We start from the raw sequence: 25,828 nt of genomic DNA, 5'->3' as shown, positions 1-25,828 counted from the left end.
CTGTTGTGTGTATCCATAATTCACTCCTCTTCATTGCTGAGTGATATTCCAGGGTAGAGGATAACACAATGTATCTATCCACTCATATGCTGAAAGACACTTGACTGTTTCAGGCTTGGGGCTGTTACAAATAAAGTCGCTATGAACATTTGTGTACCAGCCTTTTTCTGGGTATCCGCTTTCGTTTCTCCTGGATAAATACCTAGGCAGAGCTGTGTCACATGATATGACTAAAAGATAATCTTTTAGGAAATGACCTTCCAAATTGGATCTACCATTTTACATTCCCACCAGCAATATATGAATGTTCTAGATGCTTCCCATCCTCTCCAATACTTGGTATGGTCACTCTTTAGCTGTAGACATTCTTTAGGTACTTAGGAATATTCCATTGTAGTTTTGATTTGCATCCCCCTGATGACAAGTGATGTTGGGCATCTTCTCATGTAATTATTTGCCATCCATTTATCTTCTTTGGTGAAGTGCCTGTTCAAATCTTGTGCCCTTTGAAAATATTGGGTTGTTTGTTTTCTTCTTAAATTTTGAGATTTCTTTATATATTCTGGATACAAGTCCCTTGTCAGGCATGCGATTTATAAATATTATCTCCCAGTTTCTGGGTTATATTTTCTTTCCTTAAAAGTGTCTTTTGGGGCTTCCCTGGTGGCACAGTTGTTGAGAGTCCGCCTGCCGATTCTGGGGATATGGGTTCGTGCCCCGGTCCGGGAAGATCCCACATGCCGTGGAGCGACTGGGCCCGTGAGCCATGGCCGCTGAGCCTGCGTGTCCGGAGCCTGTGCTGCACAACGGGAGAGGCCACAACAGTGAGAGGCCCGTGTACCGCAAAAAAAAAAAAAAAAAAAAAAGTGTCTTTTGGAGAACAGAAGTTCTTGCTTTTGGTGGCATCCAGCTGATCATTTTTTTTCTTTTAGGGATTGTGTTGGGTTATTTTAGCTTTAAAAAAAAAAAATCTTTGCCCAACCATGGCCACAAACATTTCCTCCTATGTTTTCCTCTAAAATTTTTAAAATAATTTTATATGTTACATTTAAGTCTGTGGCCCATTTTGAGTTAATATCTGAATATGGTGTGAGGTATGGATTGAAGCTTCTTTTTCTCTGCATGTGGATATCCATCTGTCAAAAAGCCTTTCCTTTCTCCATGGATTTGCCTTTCCGCTTCTGTTGAAAATCAACCGACTACATATGTCTGGGTTTATTTCCGGCTCTCTTGTCAAGTACACACACAGGGCAAGGCCTGACCGATTCAACTGGTAAAGATCCACAGAGCCACTCGTAGATTCGGACTTTTAACGCTTACATAAACAGTGAAAAGAGTAATAGCCAGAAGTACCAATTCTGCACGGTCCCTGTCCCACACACCACAAAGGACAACACCCAAACGAAAGGGGCCAGACAATGGCAATGTGAGTTGCAGGAGACCCTGATACAGAACACCCAAATCTAGACCTCAGGTGAGCGGCTTTACAGACTGCAGCTCTACTCTGAGGGGGGCAAGGCAGGAAGTCCCAAACCTCATCAGAACCCAGGAGGTGATGAGAAACGTCTCAGGACGGCCTCCCAGGGGCCGTAGGGAGGTGAGTGGACGATGGTCTTGTAGCAACTCCTTACAAGACTTTCATTCTGGAAGATCACATAGGTCAGCAGTGGTTCAAACTTTTGTTTGCATGGCCTGTGTGGATACGTGCAAGTCGCTGGGGCTCCACGGCAGAGCTGTGGTTCTGTGTCTCTACTCCATTCCATTGCTCTATTGGTCCTTTTTGACCCCAGTACCACATTGTATTGAATATTGTAACTCTGTAAGAAATCTTCAAGTCAGGTAGTATAAGTTCTCCAGCATCATTCTTCATTTTCGAAGTTGATTTGGCTGTTCTAGCCTCTTCGCATTTCCACATAAATTTTAAAATCAGTTTGTCAATTTCTACAAAAAAAGCTGCTGGGTTTTGACTGAGGTTAATGTGAATCTATAGATCAGTTTGGGGAGACTTGACTTAAAAATATTGAATCTTTCAACCCATGAACCTGGTAAATCTCTCCAATAATTTAGATCTTTAGTTTCTTTCAGCTTTGTTTTATAGTTTTTAGTGTGCAGGGCTTAAACATATTTTGTCAGATATATCCCTAAGTATTTCATATTTTTGATGCTTTTGAAAATGATTTTTTTTTAACATTTTTTTTTAAATGGACTCTCAACCACTGGACTCTCAACCACTGGACTCTCAACCACTGCACCACCAGGGAAGCCCTGAAAGTGATATTTTTATTCAAATCTCTGTTGTGGTAGCTACTATATAAATTGATAAGAAGCTATTTTTGTATGTTAATTTGAAACCTGCAACCTTGCTAAGCTTACTAACTGTTCTAGTAGCCTATCATAGATTCCATAAGATTTCTATGTAGACAATCATGTCATCTGCAAATAAAAAGAGTTTTACTCCTTTTCCAATCTGGATGCCTTGTAGTACTTTTTCTTGCTTTATTGCACTAGATAAAACCCCCAGTACAATGTTGAATAGAAGTAACGAGAGCAGACAACTTTCCTTATTTGTAATCTTAGAGGAATTAAATCTTTCACCGTTAAGTATGATATTAGATGTAGATGACATTTTTCGGATTGAAAGAGTGCCTTTCTATCCCTACTCTGCTGAGAGTTTCTACTATGAATGGATATTGAATTTTCTAAATGCTTTTTCTGCATATATTGAGTTGATCATATGGTGTATTTTTTAGCCTGTTAATATAATTATTTACACTGATTGATTTTCAAATGTTAAACCAACCTTGCATTCTTCAGACCACAGTTTATAAATTGCTAGGTTTGATTTGTTGAAGTTTTTTCAATCTGCACCTATGTTCATGAAAGGTATTGATCTGTAGTTTTTTCTTGTAATGTTTTTGTCTGGTTTTGATATCTGAGTAATGCTGGCCTCAAGAATAGTTGAGAAGTGTCCCCTTCTTGTCTATTTTCTGGAAAAGCTTGTGCAAAATTGTTATTATTTCTTCCTTAAATGTTTGGTAGAATTCATCCGTGAAGCTATCTTGGCCTGGAGTTTTCTTTATGAGAAGGTTTTTGGCTATGAATTCAATTTCTTTAATGGCTATAGTGCTATTCAGGATATTTCTCTCTTTTTGAGTGAGCTTTGATAGCTTGTATCTTTCAAGACATTTATCTCTTTCAATTGTTAAATTTATTGTCATAAAGTTGTTCCCTATTATCCATTTAATAGCTGCAGAATCTGTAGAATCATCATTCTCATTCATGATACTGGAATTTGTGACTTTTATTCTTTCTTCCCTGTTCAGTCTTGTTTTGGGTTTTACTGATTTTCTTTCTTGTTTTACTGTTTTATTTTTTCATTCATTCTTGATAGGATCTTTATTGTCCTCCTTTCTTTACTTACATTGAGTTTTATTTGTTCTTGTTCTTCTATTTCTTAAGATGGAAGCTGATGTCTTTGATGATTTTTATTTTCTAATATAGGCTTTCAGTGTTATACATGTACCCTCTATGTACTACTTTAGCTGAATCCCACAAGTTTTAATATGTTAAAATTTCACTTTCAATCAGTTTTAAATATTTTCTAATTTCCCTTTAAATTTTTTCCTTTTGATTTTTTTTTCTTTGAAACATAGGTTGTATAAAAACATGTTATTTAGTTTCCAAATATTTGGGTATTTTCCAGATATCTTTCTATTATTTATTTCTAATTTAATTCCATTATAGTGAGAGAACTTACTTTGTATCACTTTACTCCTTTGAAATTTATTGAGTCTAGTTTTATGATCCAAAATATATTCTACCTTGGTAAAATTTCCATGTGCACCAGAAAAGAATGCATATTCTGCAGTTGTTGGGTGGTGTGTTGTATAAATGTCAATTAAGTCAAGTTGCTTAATAATGTTGTATAAAACTCCTATATCCTTACTGATTTTCTGCCTACTAGTTTTACAGGTTATTGAAAGAGGAGTGTTGAAATCCTTGACTATAATCATAGATTTGTCTATTTCTCTTTGCAGTTCTATCAGTTTTGTTTCAAATATTTTGAAGCTCTATTATTAGTTACATAGATGTTTAGCATTTTTATTGCCTCTTGAAGAACTGACATCATTATTAAAAGATATTCTTTATCTCTGGTAATATTCTTTGCTCTGAAGTCTCCTTTGTCTGCTTTAAAATATCCAGTCTGACATTAATATAGATTTCCTTTGATTAGTGTTAGCATAGTATACCCTTTTCCATTTGCATTAGTTATCTGTTGCCATGTAACAAATTACCACAAACTTAGAGACTTACTACAACACCCATTTATTGTCTCATGGTTTCTGTGGGTAGAGTTTGGGTGTGGCTTCACTGGGTCCTCTACTGCAGAGTCTCTCATATGACTGCCATCAAGGTGTCAACAAGGGCTAGGGTCTCACCTGAAGGGTCAACTGGGGAAGAATCTGCTATAAAATTCATATAGTTATAGGCAGAATTCAGTTCTTTGGGACTGTTGAACTGAAGGTCTCAGTTCCTTGCTGACTATTGATTGAAGGCCATGCTCAGTTTGTGTCTTTATTTTTAAAGTGGATTTCTTGTAGGCAGGTTATAATTGAATCTTTTTTAATCCAATCTGGTAGTATTTGCCTTTTAGTTGGGTGTTTAGATCATTTACATTTAATGGGATTTTGATATGATTATGTTCAAATCCTGTTATTTCTTTCTATTCATCTCATCCATTCTTTGTTCCCTTTTCTTCTTTTTCTACTTTCTTCTATACTGAGTATTTTTCATGATTCCACTTTATCTCCCTTTTTGACTTTTATATATAACTTTTGGTTCTGTTATTTTAGTAGTTGCTTTAGGGTTTATAGTATACATCTTTACCACAGTCTACCCTCAAGTTGTATTATACTACTTCATGTATAATATAAAAACCATATGACACTATACTTCCATCTCTCTCCTCCTGACCTTTGCACTATTGGTATCATAGATTTTACTTCTGTATATAAGTCCCACAATGCATTGTTATTATTTTTGTTCAAAGTCAATTATCTTTTAAATATATTGAAATAATAAGAAAAAAAAGTTTTTATGTTTACCCATGTAGTTCCTATTTCCAGTTCCCTTCATTCCTTTGTATAGACTGAAGATTCCATCTGGGATCATCTTCCTTCTGCTTGGAGGACTTTCTTTAATATTTCTTATAGTGAAGGTCTGCTGGGAATGAATCCTTTTGGAGTTTGTATGTTTGAAAAAGTCTTTATTTCATCTGAGTGTTTGAAAGGTACTTTTGTTGGGTAGAGAATTCTAGGTTGACAGGTTCTTTTCTTCTTTCAGTGTTTTACACTCATGGCTCCACTGTCATCTAACTTGAATTTTTATTTATTTCTTTTTTTTAAATAAATTTATTTATTTATTTATTTTTATTTTTAGCTGTGTTAGGTCTTCGTTTCTGTGCGAGGGCTTTCTCTAGTTGCGGTGAGCGGGGGCCACTCTTCATCGCGGTGCACGGGCCTCTCACTGTCACAGCCTGTCCCATTGCAGAGCACAGGCTCCAGACGCACAGGCTCAGTAGTTGTGGCTCACGGGCTTAGTTGTTCCGCGGCATGTGGGATATTCCCAGACCAGGGCTCGAACCCGTGTCCCCTGCATCGGCAGGCAGATTCTTAACCACTGCACCACCAGGGAAGCCCTAACTTGAATTTTTAAGCTTTAAATCTTCTATCTATCTGATCTTTGTTCTTTTGTATATAGTGTCCTTTTTTTCTGACTTTAATATCTTCTCCGTTTCACTGGTTTTAAGCAATTTGATCATGATGTGCTTTGATGTAGTTTTCTTCATGTTTCTTGTCCTTGAGATTTACTGATTTCTTGGATCTGTGGGTTTATACTTTTCATCAAATTTGGAAAATTGTTGGCAATATCCCTTCACATATTTTCTATATGATCCCCTCTTCTGCCTCAGGGACTCCAACTGCATATATGTTACACCACTTGAAGTTGTTCCACAGTTCACTAATGCTCTGTTTCTTTGTTTTTTTTGCATTTTTTTCTTATGTAATTGATTTACCTTTTGTTCTGAAATCCCTGATCTGCCGTTAATCCCATCCAGTGTATTTTTCATCTCAGACATTATAATTTTCAACTTTAGAAGCCCAATCTTAGGTCTTTTTAAAATATCTTTCATGTCTTTACTTAACATGTTCAATCTTTCCTCTAGCTTCTCAGATATATGGAATACAGTTCTAATAACTATTTTAATGTTTCTGTCTATCAATTCCATCATCTGGGTATGAATAACATTTCCTTTATTTTAACTTTGTTCATTTTGTAAATTTCAGATTCACATAAGGCATAGTTGTGAGAGATAAGATATGTAGGTATAAGAGTCAAAGTAGAAATGCTTATGAATATATTTCTCAATGATTTTTTTAAAGCTCTAAGTAGATAGCTATTCTGCATGGATACTAAATAAAGATTAACTTCTACCTCATTTTAACTTACAATTTCTATCCTTGAGTCATTTGGTAGATGATTTGCTGGTGTACAAAGTTGCCATCTGGTGACAAAATTATAGAAACCCCATCTATTTTTGAAAAGCACAGCTCTAAGTTCATCCAATAATGATTCCTTCCCTACAAGCATCCAATCGCAAGTTGTTGAACTCTACAAGGTGCTGGGGCTGCGCTGTGTTATACACAGTCTATTCCCGCAAGATGCTTTTGGTTTCAAAGGAAAGGAAGGTAATTTACAGCAGGTGCTAGACACTGAGCCAAGCATATGTAGAATCCACTATGTGCACGAAGTTGAGAGTGTGGGCTGGTAAATCTCTACTGGAAATTTTCTAGGAGAGAAAGAGGCACCAGCTCTATTCAAGGACATAAGCCAATCAAATCAAAGCAAATGTCTTTCTATATACTAAGAAAACGGGCAAAATTATTAGGCAGTTTTACATTGATTGCACTCAGTTTTCATCATATTTTTATACCCTACAATTTTATATGTTACAAGTACATAGTTTGCTACATCTGAGGTCTGGGTTGAATCCCAATTCCAACACTTACTAGCTGTGCAAGCTTGGGTAAGTTATTTCATTTTTCTGTGTCTCACTGTAATATGTGAGCCTACTGTGTAGGGTGGTTATTATGAGAATTAAATTAGCTAATGTAGGAAAAATGTTTAGAAGAGCACCTTGCATATAGTTAAGAATTACGTAGGTGCTGACTGCAATTCCTGAGGCCTCTTGTATAATCATTGTGTCTATCTTACGAGAATTGAAAAAACATTTCACTGTTTTTAATTAATATGGGGTTTGTGGTTTCTTTTATCTCCATATTTGTTGGTCATCTATCATTTATTCCCAGTAATATCTCTAGTCAAGAACATACTCCCAATTATAACATATTCCTATGGAAAATATAACCCATTTGATGATATTGCATGTCTAGGAACACACCATGCTTCCCACCCCCCCAAGAATGCATGTCTATATTTACTTTTCTCTTGTTCAAAATTAACTTCTCTAAATGCAGCATGGTATCCTGGGTTGGATCCTGGAACAGAACGTGAACATTAGTGGGAAAAGTGGTGAAAGTCAAACAAAGTCAGTTAATAGTTTTGGACTGATGTTAATTTCTTAATGTGGGCAAAGGTACCATAATAATATAAGATGTGAACTTCAGAGAGAGCTGGATGAAGAGCATTTGGGAACTCTGCACTATCTTTGCAACTCTTCTGTAAATCTAAAATAATTTTAAAATAGAAGGAGTTTTAAAAACCAAGTTTTCTTCATACCTTGGGCTCCAAACTTCCACCTTACAGTATTAGAAAAATATTGCTCTTTACTAAGAAATGAGGATTATCACCTACTCAGAACACAAAATATTGTGAATCCTGACAACAGCCCTTAAGACAAACCAACAAGCTTACATTCGGAGCTGAGACACATGCAGACCGTTCAAGCTACTCGGCTTACACACTGTGCGACAGAAACTCATTTCCTGGCTTCAGCTGGTGTTTCAGAAATCATTCAGATCTAGTACATTGTTTAATAAAGAAAGACTTTTAAAATGTCTTTATATTAACATGGGGCTTTTAAAATCTCTTTTCTTTTGTCTTTCTCTTCCTCTCTGTTCTTTTTCTTCTCCTTTTCTCTTCTGTCTCCTTACGTCTCTCTACATGACTCTTTCTCCCCGGTGATTTCATTTGACAGTCTTGACTTCGTTAAATCCACGCTATTGGGGGAAAGTTTAAGATATGCGACGAACACACCAGAAGTTCAGGCAGAACTATGCAACAGCTGACTTAGAATATCAATGATTTGATGGAAGATGCTGGCGGGTCCCCTTGAACACCTCTACAATAACATAGCCAACTACCTTGAAGGATAAAAGTTAACAGATGTCAGAGAGGGCCTGAGGTTTAGACTACGGCTTTTGCTCTGAAGAGTCCCCCTAAAGTTAGACTCCGAGGAGGTCTGGCTTCAAGTAGTATAAACATTATCACTTTGACAGGAAAGAGCTACTTTCTCCAGAACCTTTTTATACATAGTAGATTTTAGGTCATCCTTAATTTTTTTACCTTACAGTAGAGAGGGGGTCGTTGACCTACATACAGAGCCACTTCATTTTCTTACTCTTGATGACAATGGTCTCCACACCTAGGGACCCAGTTCTGCTGCCTCCCCTTTTAGTCAGCAATTCTCCATGGGTGCAGGACTTTAAAACCTTTGAGTCTCTGAGTTCCTGGGATTTAAAAAAAAAATTATCTGTGCTTCCTTCCAACCAGCAAGCTTCAGAATTCAGAATTCAACACACAAAAAGGGATATCGGAGCTTTAATCTAGGAGCCTTTTGAAGAGATTTTCCCAAAAAGAAAAGTTCCAGTAAAGTTACTCTCTTCACGTTAGTAGCCTGCATGCCAGCCTCGCCCTATTTATTATCAGACTCCTCTCCTTGACCTTTTTCAAATTCTGAGATAATTAAAATGAGAAAAGAATGAACAGAGTCCTGATTCTTTTTCTCATCTAAAGCTGTCTTGATTTAAACAAAAGTGAGGAGGGTTTGCTTCCTTCACAAACATATTAGTTAAAAAGCATGCAAGTTTACTTCTTGGTCCCAGTTGTGTCAATTCAACTAAATAAAAATTCATTCGTAAGCCAGAATTGGACTTGTGGAAGCAGCTAATTATCTTGGGAGGAAAAAATTATTGAAGAAAATCATTGGACAATTCTTTTCTAACTCAGACCTGGCACGTTGAAATCTGGGCAGAGAGAAAGGAAGTATGACTCTTCCTGAGGAAAGAAAGGCACTCTCTGGTCAGGATTTGAACAGGGACAACTATTCTGAGTCCTCGCCCCAACCCCCAAAGCCTTTGCCTAATAACAGGAGGTTTGCTTGCATGAGGTTCCAGCTCATGAGCATCGATGTATATTCCACTAAACGGTCCACTCTCCACATCCCAGATGAGTGACGGATCGTTGTTCAAGTGGAGGGGAGAAAACATGGTCTGCTTCAACAGGACTTTGAGACATCTCAAGGAATATTAAAGAACAAGGTGTCAGCTAGGGGCTACTCCCACTGGATGATTTGATATTTGTAGAAGAACTTCACTTTTTTTTTTTTTTCCTTTTCTGCCATGCGGCACGTGGGATCTTAGTTCCCTGACCAGGGATCGAACTCGCGTCCCTGCAGTGGAAGCACGGAGTCTTAACCACTGGACCACCAGGGAAGTCCAGAACTTCACATTCTGAGCACTTGCAAGTGTCTTACATGCTATGATCCTCCCCGCAGGCCTGCAAGGCATGGTTATCCCCAGTTTACAGGTTAGAAACCTGAGGCTCACCAACAGCCCATGTTTTGCCGTTAAGTGGCACAGTGTAAACCGTCAGAGCCAGGTTTGAAAGCCAAGCGCCGTAAGGGAGACGGATGTTGAGAGGTAGCGTCTCCCTTGTTAACCTAATTTTTTCAAAAACTGCCGATAGTCAGAAAGTAGCTCTGCTCATCTCTAATCACGACCTTTCAAACATGTCCTATCGTAGGTTTAGCCTCCTTCCTTGCCACGTCTGGCATCTCAGGCAGATTCCTCAGTTTTCTGGTCACTTGCCAAGTTCTATTTGAATACAGACAACTCGCTGTCAGGAATTAAAAGAGGTAATCCAGGCCAAATCAAACCTTCACCCTCTGGGCAAAATCCTTGATCAGACACCTCAGGAAAGATATACAAATGGCCAATAAGCAAACGGAAAGGTGCTCAACATCACTCGTCATCAGGGAAACGCAAATTAAAGCCACGAGGAAATATGCTTTACGTCACACCCGTGAGGGTGGCTAAAGTCAAAAAGACAGACAACACCAAACACTGGCAGGAATGTGGAGCAACGGAAACGTCACACACTGCTGTTAGGAGTGTATAATGATGTAACCACCTTGGAAAACTGTTCAGCAGTTTCTTTTAAAGTTGAATATACACCTACCAGCAATTCCACTTCTAGATATTTATCCAAAAGAAATGAGAACGTATGTCCACAAGAAGACTTACATTAAAATGTTCATAGCAGCTTTATTCATAAGAGCCAAAAGATGGAAATACCCAAATGCCCATCAGTATCAAAAGGAGAACGAATTTTTTCATTATGGTGAGTCCATACAATTAAATATGACTCAGAAATAAACCAGAATGAGTTACTCACGCATGCAACAATGTGGATGAGCGTCAAAGACATTCTGTGGAGCTAAAGAAGCCAGACACAAAAAAGTAGAAAATTCTAGAAAAGGCAAAACATGGTGAGAGAACTCAGAACCATGGTTGCCTGTGGGGGTGATGACTGGCTGGTAGCAAACACAAAGGAAATTCTTGCAGAGATGAAAATATGCTACGTCTTGGCTGGGATGTTGGTTACAAACTTCTATTCCTTTGCCGATTTCTGCACCTGTGCGTTTCTCTGTATGCAAATTTACCTGACTTAAAAAATATATGCATATAAAACTGTTCTCTCATACAAGTCCCAGCTCCCCCCCACCTCACCCTCATCCCTGCCTAAAAAGCGAGTAGAGTCTTTTATTTCACTTTTCCTCCTTCTCTTCACCTCACTCTGATGCCTCTGGGTCTCCCTCTTCATCCAGTGTGCTGGGGCCGGGGGAGGAGAGAAAGGCTGCCCATTTCTTGTTGAGGCGGGGACACTGGTGAAGCTTCCAGAAAGTCAGATACTCCTTCAAGGGCAAGTGAAGCAAACAGTGGAGCTATAACTTCTCTAAGTTTGCTCCCTAAATCAGTCCTCAGTCCCCCAAAAGGCAGAATCTCACTCGCCGTCCGGGGAGAATTTGCCGAAAATACCCGCTGCGGCCACAACCATCCAACACTTCCGAAGCAAATTAAACGGCAGCTGTTGCTCTAAGGGAAACGCAAGGATGGAAATGGCTGGCAGGTTCCCTCTCCATCTCCCCGCTACCCTTAAGCATTTGTCCGTTCACATCAGCCCTTTCAATTGTAAACCTTTATGCTTGATCGTCTCACAGCTTAGCATCCCGGGAGATGCTAAGGGAGGGAGAAGAAAATACAGAGCAGAAAGGGGCGGGTGGCAGGTCCCCCAAGGAGAGGCTCAGCAGAAGGTCCTGGGAAACCAAGTGGAGTCGCTCCTCCATCAAAGTCAGGGCAGCGGCTTCCCCACCCTTCGTCTGGAGCCAGCTGGGGAGTCGATCCGCAGAGGGAGTCTCCTTTCAATGGAAAGCACGGCTGTGTTTTCCTCCCAGGTCTCTCCCCTCTGTCCCCTGCCTCCCCCCATTCCTGCCTTGCCCAGCATCCAGCCGATCTGCCTGCCCCCACCAGCGGACCCAGGCTTCGGGCTCCAGCCACCCTGCCCCGGGGACACGTCTCCAGCCCATCTGCCTCTGCGTCAACTCTGAGTAGGAAAAGCAGCATAAAGATGATTCAACAAGACTGGTTCATGACACCCATGACTCTCGCTGAGCACACTGCCTGGCGCGAAGCCCCTCCCGTCTGTCAGAAGGGATTCGGGCAGCAACCACGGGAGGAGGACAGTGAAGGATTGCCCAAGGACTCTGACGACGTCCAGCCACTGAAACCGTTGCTCAGGAGACAGAAGCTGAACACACCTGACAAAGGGCTTAGAAGCAATGCCTGTTTCCCCTTGAAAAACTTTAAGCGATCTTGGTGAATTTCACCTTACGTTTAATAGTTCTTTGTCACTGTTGTCTTTCAGTACCATCATTAGGTCGTTGACTCACTCTCTTAGCCAGCGGTAGCTGGGGTTCACATCTCAAGCAGCATGTTCTGTGGCGTCACCATCACATCCCAGGTCCCCGCCCTTGAGATCACTGCTGACCCCTCAAACACATCTTCACTGAAAACCAGGGAGAATGAAATCTATGGCGCAGAGGTGCCCACAGGACTGGACGAGCAGCAGGTTCCTGTTGTGTGTTGTCGTATAGCACGAGGTCCACGCGCCAGGAGACCTCCTTGGCCTTCTGCTGCATTCAGTGTTCTGTCAGTGAGTCTGTCCAGGAATCCCGTGGAGTGCTCAGAGAAGAGACGCTCCCCCTCGCCTTGACAAGCTGCTGGCGTACAGAGCATGGGGGAAATTCTCTACTTATTGAATGAGCCAATGAATGAGAAGTTTAGAGAGAACTTACGGGAAATGCCTAGTACCATGCCCGGCTTATAAAAGTGCTTAACAAATAGTACCAATGGGAAGAGCAGCCGGGCGGGTAGGGTGACTGAGAAGTAAGCCAGACACAGCAGCCAGGGTCTCTGCCCTGCCACCTCTGGGCTGGATGGCCCTATACAAATCACTGGTCTTCTTCTAAGCCTCAATTCCACCCCCCCTGCAAACTCCACCTACAACACAGATTTGTTGCAAGGACTAAAGATAACATTCTTCTAAAAATAAATAAAAAGACCATGTGCTGGGGAATGCACTGACCGCCCAGCTCAGAACCAGAGGCTGTGAGATACCACTTTTGAGGGCTTTGTGCAACTAGACGGATGGTGAGGAGGAACGCGGGAGAAAGAAAGCCTGGAGCTGGCTCTGTCTCATGGGGCACAGGGCGGCTTGGCAGGTGGTGTGAAAGGGTAAGGAAGAGGTGAGCAGTGAGGAAGCCCAGGCTGAGGCACTCGGCACCTTTCTGCACCTGCGAGGCGAGTGGGAAAGCCAGCGCTTCGGGAAGATGCTGGAGGTGGCTGGGAGCGGTGTGTGGGATGTAGGCTCAGAGTCCCACTTCCCTCTTTAGAAATAAGTTAAAATGACATTCATTCAACAGCCCTTGATGGGTTCATCTCTATTAACTCCTGCCTTTTGGCTCAAGCCACTTTTTCTGTGTGCTGTCAACCTTGGGCCCCATAACAGCTTGTCACCTCGATCATTATCAAAGATGGGGATGAGGGATGGTGGTGGGGTGGGGAGTGTTTGCCCAAGTTGCTTCATATCTGAGGTTGTTCAGACAACACAGCATCTCCTTAATCTCGTAAGACAGAGACAAGTCATTCTGACATCGTCAGATGGGAACTTACCCTTGGTTCCCGACAGCGACTGTCCTACACTGGCTCCAGGCCCTCCTTCTTGTGTCTATCAGGATAGCAGGAAACCTGCTCACAAAATCTCCCCTGGGAGGAAAGCGCTTGGCCAGAGCTGGGTTTCCCACACAGTCCTGCAAAGGCTTGGGTGGTACTTTCCCCGCTGGACCACCTCTTCCTTGACTGGAGACACGGACCCACACAAGGTCAGGTCTTGCAGGTCCCCAAGACTGTTACCACTGCTCTGCTTAGCCCTGAGGACCTTCCACCCACCCCCACCTGCTCCTCTCGACTCACCTTCTCGGAGGCACTGCCATACGTGCTTTCCCAGATCGTTGCTTACGCCTGGACAGATCAATGGAAAATTTGAGAGCATTCTGGAAACCTGGAAAGCCGAGCTGACATTCTTAGAATCCAAGAGATGCTGCTGTGGCAGTGGGGGATGGTTTTGTTATTAGTAAGTAACCTCTGTTTTGGTCCCTCTGTCAAATTGCAACTCTGATTCATTTTGGAAAATGAATTTGAAAATACAGGCAGGCAGAAAGGAAACAAAAGCACCATCACCCCATTATCCAGAGGTAAACTCGCTGGCTTGTGTATTTCTAGGCTTTCTTCATATGCACATACACACCTGCTCTTTTTTTTTTTAAATGCGAGTGCTCCATGCGGTTTTGTAACCCGATCTTTTCACATGACCACTGCAAATAGTTTTCCATGTCATTAAACAGGTTCCCACAACTTCATTTTTAATGACTGCCCAGTGTGTGCCAGCAGCTATGTGCCCCAGTCAATTTGTTGTGTTGTTTTTTTCTCCTGCCTGTGGTCTGCAACTTACATCATTATCTGCTCTAAGGAAGTACCAAGGTTTAGCCAATTAGAAGCTCTCCATTAAAAATGAAAAGGGCATCTGCAGCCCTCCAGAGGGTGGGCCAGTGTCCTCATTCTTCTGAAAGGTATCTTTGTTGCAAAGAGCAACCTGGCCGGCAGCCTGTTAGGCTGTGGACGTGGAAAAGAGACCCACTTATATTCCCCGGTGGGCTTCTTCAGAGAGGTTGGGCTGCTTTAAAAAAAAAAAAAAAAGAGCAGAAGAAAATGTTTTGTAATTGTTTGTGAGTGCACACAGGCTCAGTGGCAAAATGAGACGGAACCCTTGATTTCTAACCTCCTGCTGCACTGTTCAAAATTCCTCCCAGAGAGGCAAGGAGGAAGCAGATCTGAAGCACTCTGATTGTCCAATTTGCATCTTCTCTTAGCTGGTTATCGTCCCAAAGGACATTTCACATCAAATTATACTTGTCTGTAAAGATCTTCCACCCAAGACAGACCACTTCCCAAGATACTGCTGACATGGAGGCTAGAGAAATACAGAGAGAGGATTTAAAACATTGAGAGTCCCTGGGTAGAAATGCAAACAGATTTCAGGGCAGCAGCTTCCGGCCTGGAAACCCCCAGAGGATCCCGTTCAGAGCCCCAGTCAGGTAAAGAACAGGACAGACAGCCACCACACGAAGGAAAACCGGAGGAAGTTCATTAACGAAGTGCGTGTGTGCGACGTGCTCTCAGGGAACACCAACAGTGGGCTAGCCCTGCCCTCGGCGCGGAGAAGCAGAGATAAATAACCCCCCATTTCTACACCCAAGGAGCCAACCGTCTAAGAGAGGAATCAAACGTGCCGGCGAACATTTGAAACACAGTGTGACAAAGGCTGCGCCCAGACACTTAGGCACGAGGAACACGACAACACAGACGTGTGACCCAGAGGAAGAGGAAGGAAGGACAGGACGTGTCCTAAGAACCACACCTGGTCAGGGAGGATCGAAACACGGGATGGAGCATCAGGAAATGAAACTGGTGAGGCCCACGGAAGCTGGAGCACGCAGTGTCCTGTGTCCCGCGGAAAGGAGCCTGGCTTTCTTCAGCCGCCGGGAGGAGCCTCTGGGTTTTCAGCGGGCACAGGTCTTACGATTCACACCGGAAAGGCTCTTTCTGGGTAGTACGGAGCTTGGTAGACTGGCGCAGGGAACAAATTAAGAGACTGTCGTTAGCTTCAGGCAAAACATGACTGGGGACCTCAACAAAGGATGGTGACAACGGGGATGGAGGGAGGAAGCAGTTCAGGTGATTATTCAAGAGATGGAATCGACGGGGCTGAGTGGCCCACTGAAGAGGGGGTGGGGGACAGGGGGAAAGCGAAGAGCAAGTACTGCCCAGAGCGAGACCCCCAAGGAAGCAGAAGAGGACTACACCTGGGGCAAGAGGATCCGGAGGGAGCCCCTTCCTCAGACCTATGGAAGTAGGAGAGGGCAATCGTGTAGACGCAGACGCTAACAAGTGTGGGGGCCGACTAGACGGCACAAGGCGGGAAGGACGGCAGTTCCTGGGAGAACGTGCACTCTGAGTGAAGCAGGGGTAGATTGCTGAGAAGGAGGAGAGTAGAAATAGGACCTCTTGGGGACAGCGGTCAACATTTGGAACAGCCAGTAAAGGGCAAGGAAGGAGAAGCTGGTGCTCAGTCCTGGGAAGTAGAACCAAAGGGCCCTGAGGACCAGCTGAGCCCAGAGGCCGATCTCCATGCATGGTGTTCCCTCCAGCAGCACCCTGCCGCCAAGGCGGGGAAGAGCAGGTGGGTGATGATTGGGTTCCCAGCTGAAAATGTGGCCAACTGACGCAGGGGACGGCCACGTCCCCTCAACTCAAGGGACCTGAGGATGCCGAGAAGAGAGTGGAGGGCTGCCCAGGGAAGGAAGTGAAGCCAGGAAGGGCTGAGAAAGCCAGGGGCCGATGACCCAAGTCTCAACAGAGCAGAGATGAGTACAGTACCAACAGGAGGGCTAGCGAGACGGACCAGAGCCTTACGCCGTGAAGTCAGCATGCTGGCGCGTCCGACGCCAGAAGTGGAGTAAACACACTGATGGCAACGTCCAGGAGGTGACCCGGGAGTGGGGGACTGAAGTGGGGCTGGTGTTCCGGCAGTGCCCGTGAAGGACAAGGGCCAGCAGATGGAGGAGGGTGGTGGGAGGGTCTCTGAGACTGTCTTACTTTCAGGCTGGTCCAGGCTGAGTTCCCCACCAGTGTCTGAGGCCCCACGTCCAGCATGGGCCTGCCCAGTCAGCAAATGCCACCTGGGCTTGGAGTGAGGGGCCTGGAGCTCTCCCAGGTGGAAGCTGCTGTCCTGGGAGAGGACAGTCTTGGGATCCACCTGATGGACCTGGAAGCAGCAGGAGACACCCACCTCTGGGGGAGACCACAGTGTCCCACGGGAGCCTACAAACCCCAGGACACCATCGTGGCATTTAGCAACAGCCAAAATCCACAGTCTGTTCAAGGAGAGCTTGGTTGAAACCAAGATAGTCCCACAGTTGGGCATGGTTGTGGGTTTCGCCCATGCATCCAGTGCTGTCTGAGGACACCCCAGTGCCATTCTGTGTCCGTGTCTTGAGGGATGGATAGATTCCCTCCCAGGGAGTAAGGCAAGCCTTGCCTCACACCGTTGCCAAAGCGCAGGTACCTGCCGGCTGATAAAGAGCCCGACGGCCTAAGGGGCCCTCCTTAGAACCCTGACTCCCAGACCCTTCAAGTGCCACCTGTGACAAAGCGCCCGGGTAATTCGTGTTTCCAGCACCGTCACCTGAACCACATTACCTTCCAGGGTAGCACCAAGTAGTTACAAATTACAAGGTAAATATTAACGCGGCGCGTGGGTTCTTAGGAAAAGTTCCAAGCTGTTGCCACCATTTGGTAACCTGTACCCCCAGGTTTGCCTTAATCTTTTTTTTTTTTTTTTACAGCTCAGTTTGAACTCCTATAGCCTGGGCACGGGAGACCTGGATTCCTGTCCTGGTTGTTTTAGGAGCCAACACCCCCCTGTGGGGAGGGAGGGGGGTCCGAAGCGCCGGAACCCGCAGGCAGGGCGTGCCGGGCTGGGGGAGACAGGGCGCCGGTGCCGGGGCGTCCGCCGGGCCCAGCCCGGGTGACTGACCTTGGCCTCCCCGCAGGTGCGCGCAAGCGCTGCTGGAGCACGGTGCCTCGGTGCAGCGCGTGGGCGGCGCGGGCCTGGACACGCCCCTGCACGTGGCGGCTCAGCACGGCCTGGACGAGCACGCGCGCCTCTACCTGGGCCGCGGGGCGCTCGTGGACGCGAGGAACGCCCGCGGCGAGACGGCCCTGAGCGCGGCGTGCGGCACGGCGCGGCGGCCCGACGAGCAAGCCCGCTGCCTGCGCCTGTGCGCGCTGCTGCTGCGGTGCGGCGCGGCGGCGGACGCGCGCGACGAGGACGAGCGCAGCCCGCTGCACAAGGCCTGCGGCCACGCGCGCCACGGCCTGGCGCGCCTCCTGCTGCGGCACGGCGCCGACGCGGGCGCGCTCGACTACGGGGGTGCGTCGCCGCTGGCCCGAGTGCTGCACACGGCCGCCTGCGCCCCCGAGGCCGCGCCGCAGCGCACGCTGCAGGAGCTGCTCAACCACGGCTCCCCCACCGTGTGGCCCGACGCCTTCCCCAAGGTAAGAAGGGGTCGGGGACAGGCCACGAGGACTTGGCATGGCAGGGACCCGGCCTGCCGCCGGGGGGCATTCAGCGCTTCTCAGACTTTCAGGGGCCCGGAACGCCCCCTGGAGACTGGTCCAGATGCAGATTCTGATCCCGCAGGAGGGGATGGCAGAGTCTGCATTTCTAGCAAGACTAGAGATGAGGGTGAGGTCTTGGAACCACACTTTGAGGAGCCAGGGCTGGGCAACCCTTTCTAGAGTCACTAGAAAATGAAAAGGTTGGGGGGTCAACAAGCATACTCGAGTGAGACCTTGCAGAGTTGTCACCTGGGGACGCCAGGCCCCTGTTTCTGTGATGCCGTCATGGCTCAAAATATTTTAGCAGATTATCTTTTGGTGTAACTGATGAACAATGAAATCAGTCTCTTGTCGCATCTGGTATTTGGCTTGAAATGAAATACGCAACGTGACCATCCACCTTATTAATAGGATTAATGATAGCACTTCACAGATTTCTCTCATTCAGTCCTCACCACACGCCTGTGAAATACACCAGGTTCCTGACATTCCCTTACCTGGATTTCAATCAGGTGAAATGCCCTGTTGAGGGTCAAGGTTGTGTTGGGACCTCAACCCCACTTTGCAGACTTGGCTCTGAGCTGCCTGTCGCCTTTCCACGTGTCAGATCTGCACTGAAATGATAAAGATGAAGAATAAACATTTCTTATCAGAGAAAATAAAGACAAAGTGTTTCCAAAAGGAAAGTTCCCAAGATACTAGTTAAAATAAGCGATTGTCCTCCCCCGAAAGACTTCATTGAAGGGAGGTCATTCCATTCGATGTAAAATTGGCTGTGCTAAATTTAAAAATTATCCCAGACTCACCAGTCATATGCCAGAGACGTGTCTGGCCTGATAAGCTTTACACAAATAGCCTAAAAGCTGTTATCCTAAAAGGACAACAGCTAGATGGTCTAGATGGTCTGAAATAGTGAGATTCACACATTTCTTTCAGATGCTAACTTTGCATCCCAGATGCATACAGAGTAAAACTCTTGTCTCTCAAAACACAGGTGAGAAATGGAAAATCCACCCAGACAATTCCCTGGGTGTTTCCTTACTTGACAAACTTGATGACAAGTTTCTTACGCCGAGTCTTGCACCGTCTTCGAGTCATCCTCTTGAGGCATTCTACTAATGCAGTGACTTCCATGCGGTGCATGGACTCTTGAAAGGGAAGAAACGCCAGCCTTTTTGTATTCTATAACACTTCCCTTTTATATTCATGATTCACATTTAGACGTTTCCCAATATTAGCAGGCTTAGTTCATCTACCGATAAAATGGAAACCTACCACCCCTCCAGTTCACACCGTGTGCGCCTTAAACCAAGAGGCACCCTTCAGCCCTTATGGTGTGAAACGACATAAAGAATGAACAAGAAACAACGAAACAACAAAGAAAGAAACAAGACTTTACATGATGCCCAACAGTGAAAAACACCTGGGACAAATTCTTTTAAAGAAAAAAGAAAATCAGTATATTTCAGTGGTGACCAGCACTAATCCTTTGTTAGCCTCGAAGGCATTCGATTGGTAGAGACCGCTGTGCTGTCCAGGTTTCAATGTCCGAGGTGCAGCCCCACAGGCATCATCCCGGGGACAGGACTTCTAGCACCTGAACTCTGTCTCCAAGGCTGTGGGAATCACCCCACCCTGACCTAGAGATGCAGAGCAAACCCAGTGCCTCCCCTTTGGGCCTCCAGGGGCCCTGTCCTGGGATCCCCTCACGACATCCTTTGTCAGCCACACAGGAATGGAGCAGGTCAGTGGGTGGGGTGCGGGGTGGCTGTGGGTTTGGGTCTGGGGACAGTTAGTTACGACGGGGGCCCGGAGGCCACGAGAGGTGCTTGGCTTCTGGAGACGATGATGGATCTCCCAGCAGCCCCACACCACTGCGGAAAGAACCGGAGTTTCTTTGAGAAATCTTAATACTTCGAGGCTTTCACAGAGCACAGTGCAGGGAACCTTCAGTCAGTTTGTGAATGAGAGAAGGGGATTCCAGCAACTCCGGGGCACGGCGCTGCAGTTAAAATCTTTGGAAACGGGCCTCCGATGTCTTTGCGCTGAGACCCGCCTACACCTCGAGGTGGGGGGGGGGCAGGGGGCGGTGCGGAGGAGGTCCGCAGCCCCCTGCCCCCAGCACCCCACCCCCGGCACCCCCGGCTAGGAGCAGGTTGCGGGCAAGAGCGCGTTTACTACCAACCTGGACATCCTCCAAGCCAACGTACAAGTGCCTGTGAGGCTCTGGCCTCGCCCCAGGACAACCAGGGCGAACGCTCTGGAAATGTGGCATCAGCATCCAGACCCCCTGCATGTGCTCCACCGGGAAAGGGGTCTAATCAGCACGCAGGACATCAAAGCGCAGACCCGACTCGCTCAGCAGCCCCGTGGAGCGCGCAGCAAACACGCTGAAACGAGCCACAAAGATGCTCTGCAGGCAGGACTCAGCGCCATGGCGAGGCGTACACAGAGGCACCGGGGAATGTCACAGAGCACGCCGGCCGTGGGCAGCAGCCGCGCTTTAAATAGATGTAAAGAGACACCCACGGAGCTCAGAATTACTGAGGCAAAAGGTTTCACAGCGAGCTTATGACATAAATCACAGTTCCCCGGTGCCCAGACAAAGGCACCAGCGCCGCAGCAGGCGGACTCGAAGCATCCGTCGGAGCCGCGCGCACTGCGCTGCCGCAAACATCAAAGCGGTGTCGCGGCTGGGAAAGCAAAGCATGTGGACGATGCCAGGCCTTTCTGCCCGGCTGACCGCTACTTAACACCAGAGTCAGGTGGGGACGCGAGGGCAGGTGCAGGTGCGATGTCAGGATGCGGCCAGGTTTGAATTCTGGAAGTTGCCGGGACGCAGGGGGCCCGGCCTGGAGGAGAGCGGGCAGGAGGGCAGAGAAACGCCCACGAGGGTGGATCAGACTAGCTGCCGCTAGTTGACTTCGTGGGTTCGATACTTGGTCTGGGATAAAGGCCTTTGCTCACGTGCCTCTCTCCTCCTGCCCCTCACCTGGGCAGTCATAAATAACTCACACTTAGATTTGCCCAGGAGCTGGGGAAGTGCCAGGCCAACACCGGTGATGAAAGCTCTCCCCCACAGGCGTCCCTTAAGCACTTATTCATTCAACAAACATTTCTAGGGAGCGGCTGTGCTCCCGTGCGGGTGGTACAGTGTTGAACCGGAGCATGGGTATTTCCTGCCCTCATGGAGCGCCAGTCAGGTGGGTGAGATGGCCTTGACTCAGACAACCACACACACCACTGGGAAATTGCTGTGACGTGAAAAGCTGCAAAGCCAAGGCCCTCCAGACCTCGAAGGTACCAAACGAGGGGCCAGACCTGGCTGAGCAGCGAGTCCGAGGCCCCCTCGAGGGCTTATAGAGTGATTCTGGATCTGAAGACTGGAGACTTAGCTGTGTGAAGAGGGGAGGGGAAATCATTCCAGGCAGAAGAAACAGCAGGTGCAAAGGTCTTGGGGCAGAAGGAACTCTGCAATATGTGCAGCGGTGGGGGTGGGGGGATGACCCAGTAGCTGGAGGGGAAACAGCAAGAGCCGGGACTCTAGGCAGGGCCCCCATTAAGGGTTTGCGCCTTTGTCTTAAGAAAAATGGGAATCTATTACGTCATCTTAAGCAGACAGGTGACATAATCCAGTGAGAATTGGCGGGTGATTTCTCTGCTCAGGGGTAGAGAACATGCTCTCTTGGGGGCTGCTGGGAAACCCCTGGCTGCCGTGCGGTCCAGGTGAGGGATGCAGGTAGCTGGAGCAAGGGGAAATGGGAGGTGGAGGGCGAGAATGACAGATTCTAGAAATATCTACAAACCTATGGTCTTGCCTCTCCTTCTGGGCATTGACCACGCTGCACATATGGACCTGAAGTTTTTGTTTTCTTTTTACCGAATTACGGAATTAGGTAACGTGACTTCACACTCCAATTTCCTAGAGTTTTCCGTGGGGGGAGCCTGGGGTCGCAGTAGTCAAAACCCAGGGCTCCCTTCCCTGCCTTTACACAGCAGTGCCTGCACGCTGCCCCCGTGGGAGCGGGGAGGGGAGCTATCAGCAGTAGCGCGCCTCTGTTTTCCTTGCTTTTGTTTTATTTCTCCATCTACATAGAAAGCAGTGTGCCCGTGTGATTTTTCCCCTTAATTTTCTTTCTGCCGCCTCATTAGCTGAAGAGAGTGTGCGCGGACCCTAATGCCATCAGCGTGTCAGAGTAACGTGGCAGCCGCTTCTCCACAGACAGCAAGGAGGCAGCGGAGATTTTTAAACTGTGTTGGCGTAAAAATAATGAAGGCAGCCAGCTGCCTGGCAAACGTGAGGGGGGCACAGCACGGAGGGGTTGGGAAGGGCCCGGGAGCCCCAGAGAGGTGGAACAGAGGAGAGACAGGAAATGAATTCCCAGAGACAGGCAATAAGACTTTGTCACAGTCCGTGACCCAGGGAGGAGGGGCCTGGAGGAGGGGAGCTCTTACTGAGGGAGAGCAGCTGTTCCTGGGGGCTGGGGCTTGAGGGGAGGGATGGGGATGTCCAGGTAGCATGCAGTCACTGGGAACCATTGAATATTTTGCAGAGAAGTGAGAGGGCCAATGGGAGGGTAGCTGGAGGGTCCAGATTGGCCTGAGGAAAGTCTGAGGTTGCAGGAATTGCCTAGGATACCATGTAAAGACAGACAGACTAGATCTGGAGGGATCCAGTGTGAACTGCTCTTTTCAATGGCATGGTTTCCTTCCAACACAGAAAAGGGGCCGATGGAATTCACTGTGCTCCCGGAAATGGCATGTTAGTGGTGGCTCGTGTAAGCCAGAAATACCAGCCTGTCAAGAGCACACGGTGGGGTGTGAGGCTGGGCTGGGAAGATGCACACCTGCCTGGCTCTCCCTCTGCAGCTCAGCCTACCGTGTTCATTCTCTCCTTCTCTAAAGCCCACTTCAGCCGGAGCTTGTGACAGTAATGGATTAGGGAAAAAACAAAATTGGGGTAGGGAGGGGACCAGAGATGATAATAGTAATAGGATCACCAATTTAAATGGGCAGCTGCTCCTGTCTTCATGTTAAAATACCTGTGAAGACGTAGACAGGAGGAAGGAAGGATGGAAGGAAGAGGGGGAGGGGGAGAAAGCAAACCCACGGCACCAACAGGAAGATCTCATGTCTGAGTCAGGAAGGGCTGACGCGGCTCTGCTCCACGGCCCTGAGTTTTCAGGCAATCAGGCAGACATTACAGACAAATAATTTAAGTCCACCGGGCAGTAGGGGATGCTTGTGGAGGTGCAGTGCATCATGGGAGATGCAGTAAAGTGCAGAGGTGGAAACTGAGGAACCCGAGTTCCACAGCAACCTGCTACTTTGCTGGAGGGAGGGGGGGAGGAAGAGGCCTCCTGGTGGAGCACAGGTCACCAGGCTGGGCATCGCCCTCGCCAGCCTTCCTCCACTTTGCCCCTCCACCATCTCACAGGTGAACAAAGAACGGGACCATGGACTTCCCCTGCATGTTGACAGACCTCGTGTCTGGATCTCACCTTAATCAGAGATGAATACAGAAAAAAATTAATGGATTCATTGTGGGGAAGGGCAGAAGAAGAAAAATGAGATAGCATCCTGAGAGTAGAGACGAAATCTGTACCTCTCATCAAAAGATCCAGAAGAAGATCTGAAAAATTGTGTGCCCTGTGTGCCATCCTTTATGGAATGCAAGAAGATCTCGTCTTTAAATCCATAAAACCAGACAGGTTAAGCTGAGGAGTCAATAGAATGGCATGAAAAGGAAGATGGAGATAAATTTATACCAAGAAAGCAAGAGCACAGTGGTAGGTCAGATTACACATTAAAGGAAGTAGAAGGCAGAACTGATTCATTAAAAACATCAAATCAATGATGTAAGTGAGGGCGCTGTGCTGTTTGCATGTGTGCCCCCAGATCCAGTCCCTGCTGCCTCTGTGTTCTGCTCTACGTCCTGATAGGGTACAGGGCCCCTTCAAGCTAACACGGAGCCCCATATCAGCTGGCTTCTGACTGGGTTCAGCCAACGGAGACACCATGGGGAATTGGAGGGGGAGGGGGAAAAGCCAAGGTATTTCTCCCCCTCTTCCTCCACCTCAGGTAGCTTCTGCTGCAGCACGTGCATCTCCATGGCTCCAGTACCCCCAGGCGGCTCCTTCTCATAGTCACAGCCCCACCAGGCAGCCCCTTGGTTCCAGCCTCCCTTGTATCTCTCCTAACAAGAAGCACAGGCTTCAGGATTGGTGGTTTCTGAGTCTCAGTGACATCATCAAAGAACCAGATGCCTTTCAAGCTCAGCAAGTCAGCCTTGCCCTCAAAATGGTCCTTCTCTTGGTCCCTAAATGGCTTCCAGCAACTGGGCCAACCAGCCTCCTATTCAGATCCAGCTGTTTTCTCTAGAAGCCCTGAGGAAGTCTTTCTTTGTGTCTTATTGGCCTCAGTTGGCTTAAACCTGCCCTTCCCCAAACCATTAAATGATGAGTGGAATAGAATTATCATGATTGAATTAATCTAATCATTTGGAGTGTTGGGAAGTCAACCACAATGTTCACTACAAAGGACTAATATTAAAAGATCTTCTGGGGCTTCCCTGGTGGCAGAGTGGTTAAGAATACGCCTACCAGTGCAGGAGACACGGGTTCAAGCCCTGGTCCAGGAAGATCCCACATGCCACAGAGCAACTAAGCCCATGCGCCACAACTACTGAGCCTGCGCTCTAGAGCCCCCAAGCCACAACTACTGAGCCTGTGTGCCACAATGACTGAAGCCTGCGTGCCTAGAGCCCATGCTCCCAACAAGAGAAGCCACCACAATGAGAAGCCTGCACACTGCAACGAAGAGTAGCCCCCACTTGCGGCAACTAGAGAAAGCCCACATGCAGCAACGAAGACCCAACGCAGCCAAAAATAAAAATAAATAAATTTATTTAAAAAAAAAAAGAGGGCTTCCCTGGTGGCGCAGTGGTCGAGAGTCCACCTGCTGATGCAGGGGACACGGGTTCGTGCCCAGGTCCAGGAAGATCCCACGTACCGCGGAGCAGCTGGGCCCATGAGCCATGGCCACTGGGCCTGCGCGTCCAGAGCCTGTGCTCTGCGACGGAAGAGGCCGCAGCAGTGAGAGGCCCGCGTACCACAAAAAAAGAAAAAAAAAAAAGAACTTCTTAAGTGCAAAAGAAAAAACAAAGCCAAGAAACTAAAAAACAAAGTGATGGTCGTAAAGGACAAAGAGCAGAGAGCCAATTCACAGATAAGGGATATTATTGAAGAACATACAACAATGGATCAGAAACAATAATCAAAGACATAATAGAAGACTTAGCTGCACTAAAATATCTTAACATAGAGAGGTTGAATGGACATTCTCTGCAAATCAGTGATGGGAGACACAGACCTATATACATTCTAAAAAAAATGTTCTAAAAAGGCTTGCAGAGTATCCAAGCAGCAAACAGGTTATCATAAGGGAATAAAAATCAGGCTGGACTCAGATTTCTCTGCTGCAGTGTTACTGTAAGACAATGAAATATCACCTACAGACTTTTAAAGAAAAGGTTCGGACGCTAGAATTCTAGTTTCAGCCAAGATAGCTTTCATTTTGAGGCAAAAGAAAGACACTTTTAGATATCAAGGGCTCGTAAGACATGCCTTCCTAATGCATTTTTTTAAAAGAAAAAATATTTCTGTTTACTGCATTATTTATTCAACAAATATTTATTGAGCGCCAGCCATTTGCCAACAACATACGAGACG

The 25,828-nt window shown here is 46.6% G+C and overlaps 1 protein-coding gene across 1 annotated transcript in view; it reads left to right on the top strand.

Moving 5' to 3' along the window:
• ASB18 (ankyrin repeat and SOCS box containing 18) overlaps positions 1-25,828 on the top strand; it is a gene marked incomplete at its 5' end in the record, with an annotated part of 40,679 nt that overhangs the window by 5,726 nt on the left and 9,125 nt on the right. Inside the window, one exon of the mRNA XM_079924890.1 lies at positions 17,531-18,035. Coding sequence (XP_079781016.1) covers positions 17,531-18,035 — 505 coding nt within the window. The remainder of the gene's footprint in view (positions 1-17,530; positions 18,036-25,828) is intronic.

The sequence above is a fragment of the Stenella coeruleoalba genome, assembly GCF_951394435.1.
Source record: "Stenella coeruleoalba genome assembly, chromosome: 6".
NCBI classification, from domain to species: Eukaryota; Metazoa; Chordata; class Mammalia; order Artiodactyla; family Delphinidae; genus Stenella; species Stenella coeruleoalba.
This window is presented reverse-complemented; position numbering and strand designations above follow the sequence as displayed.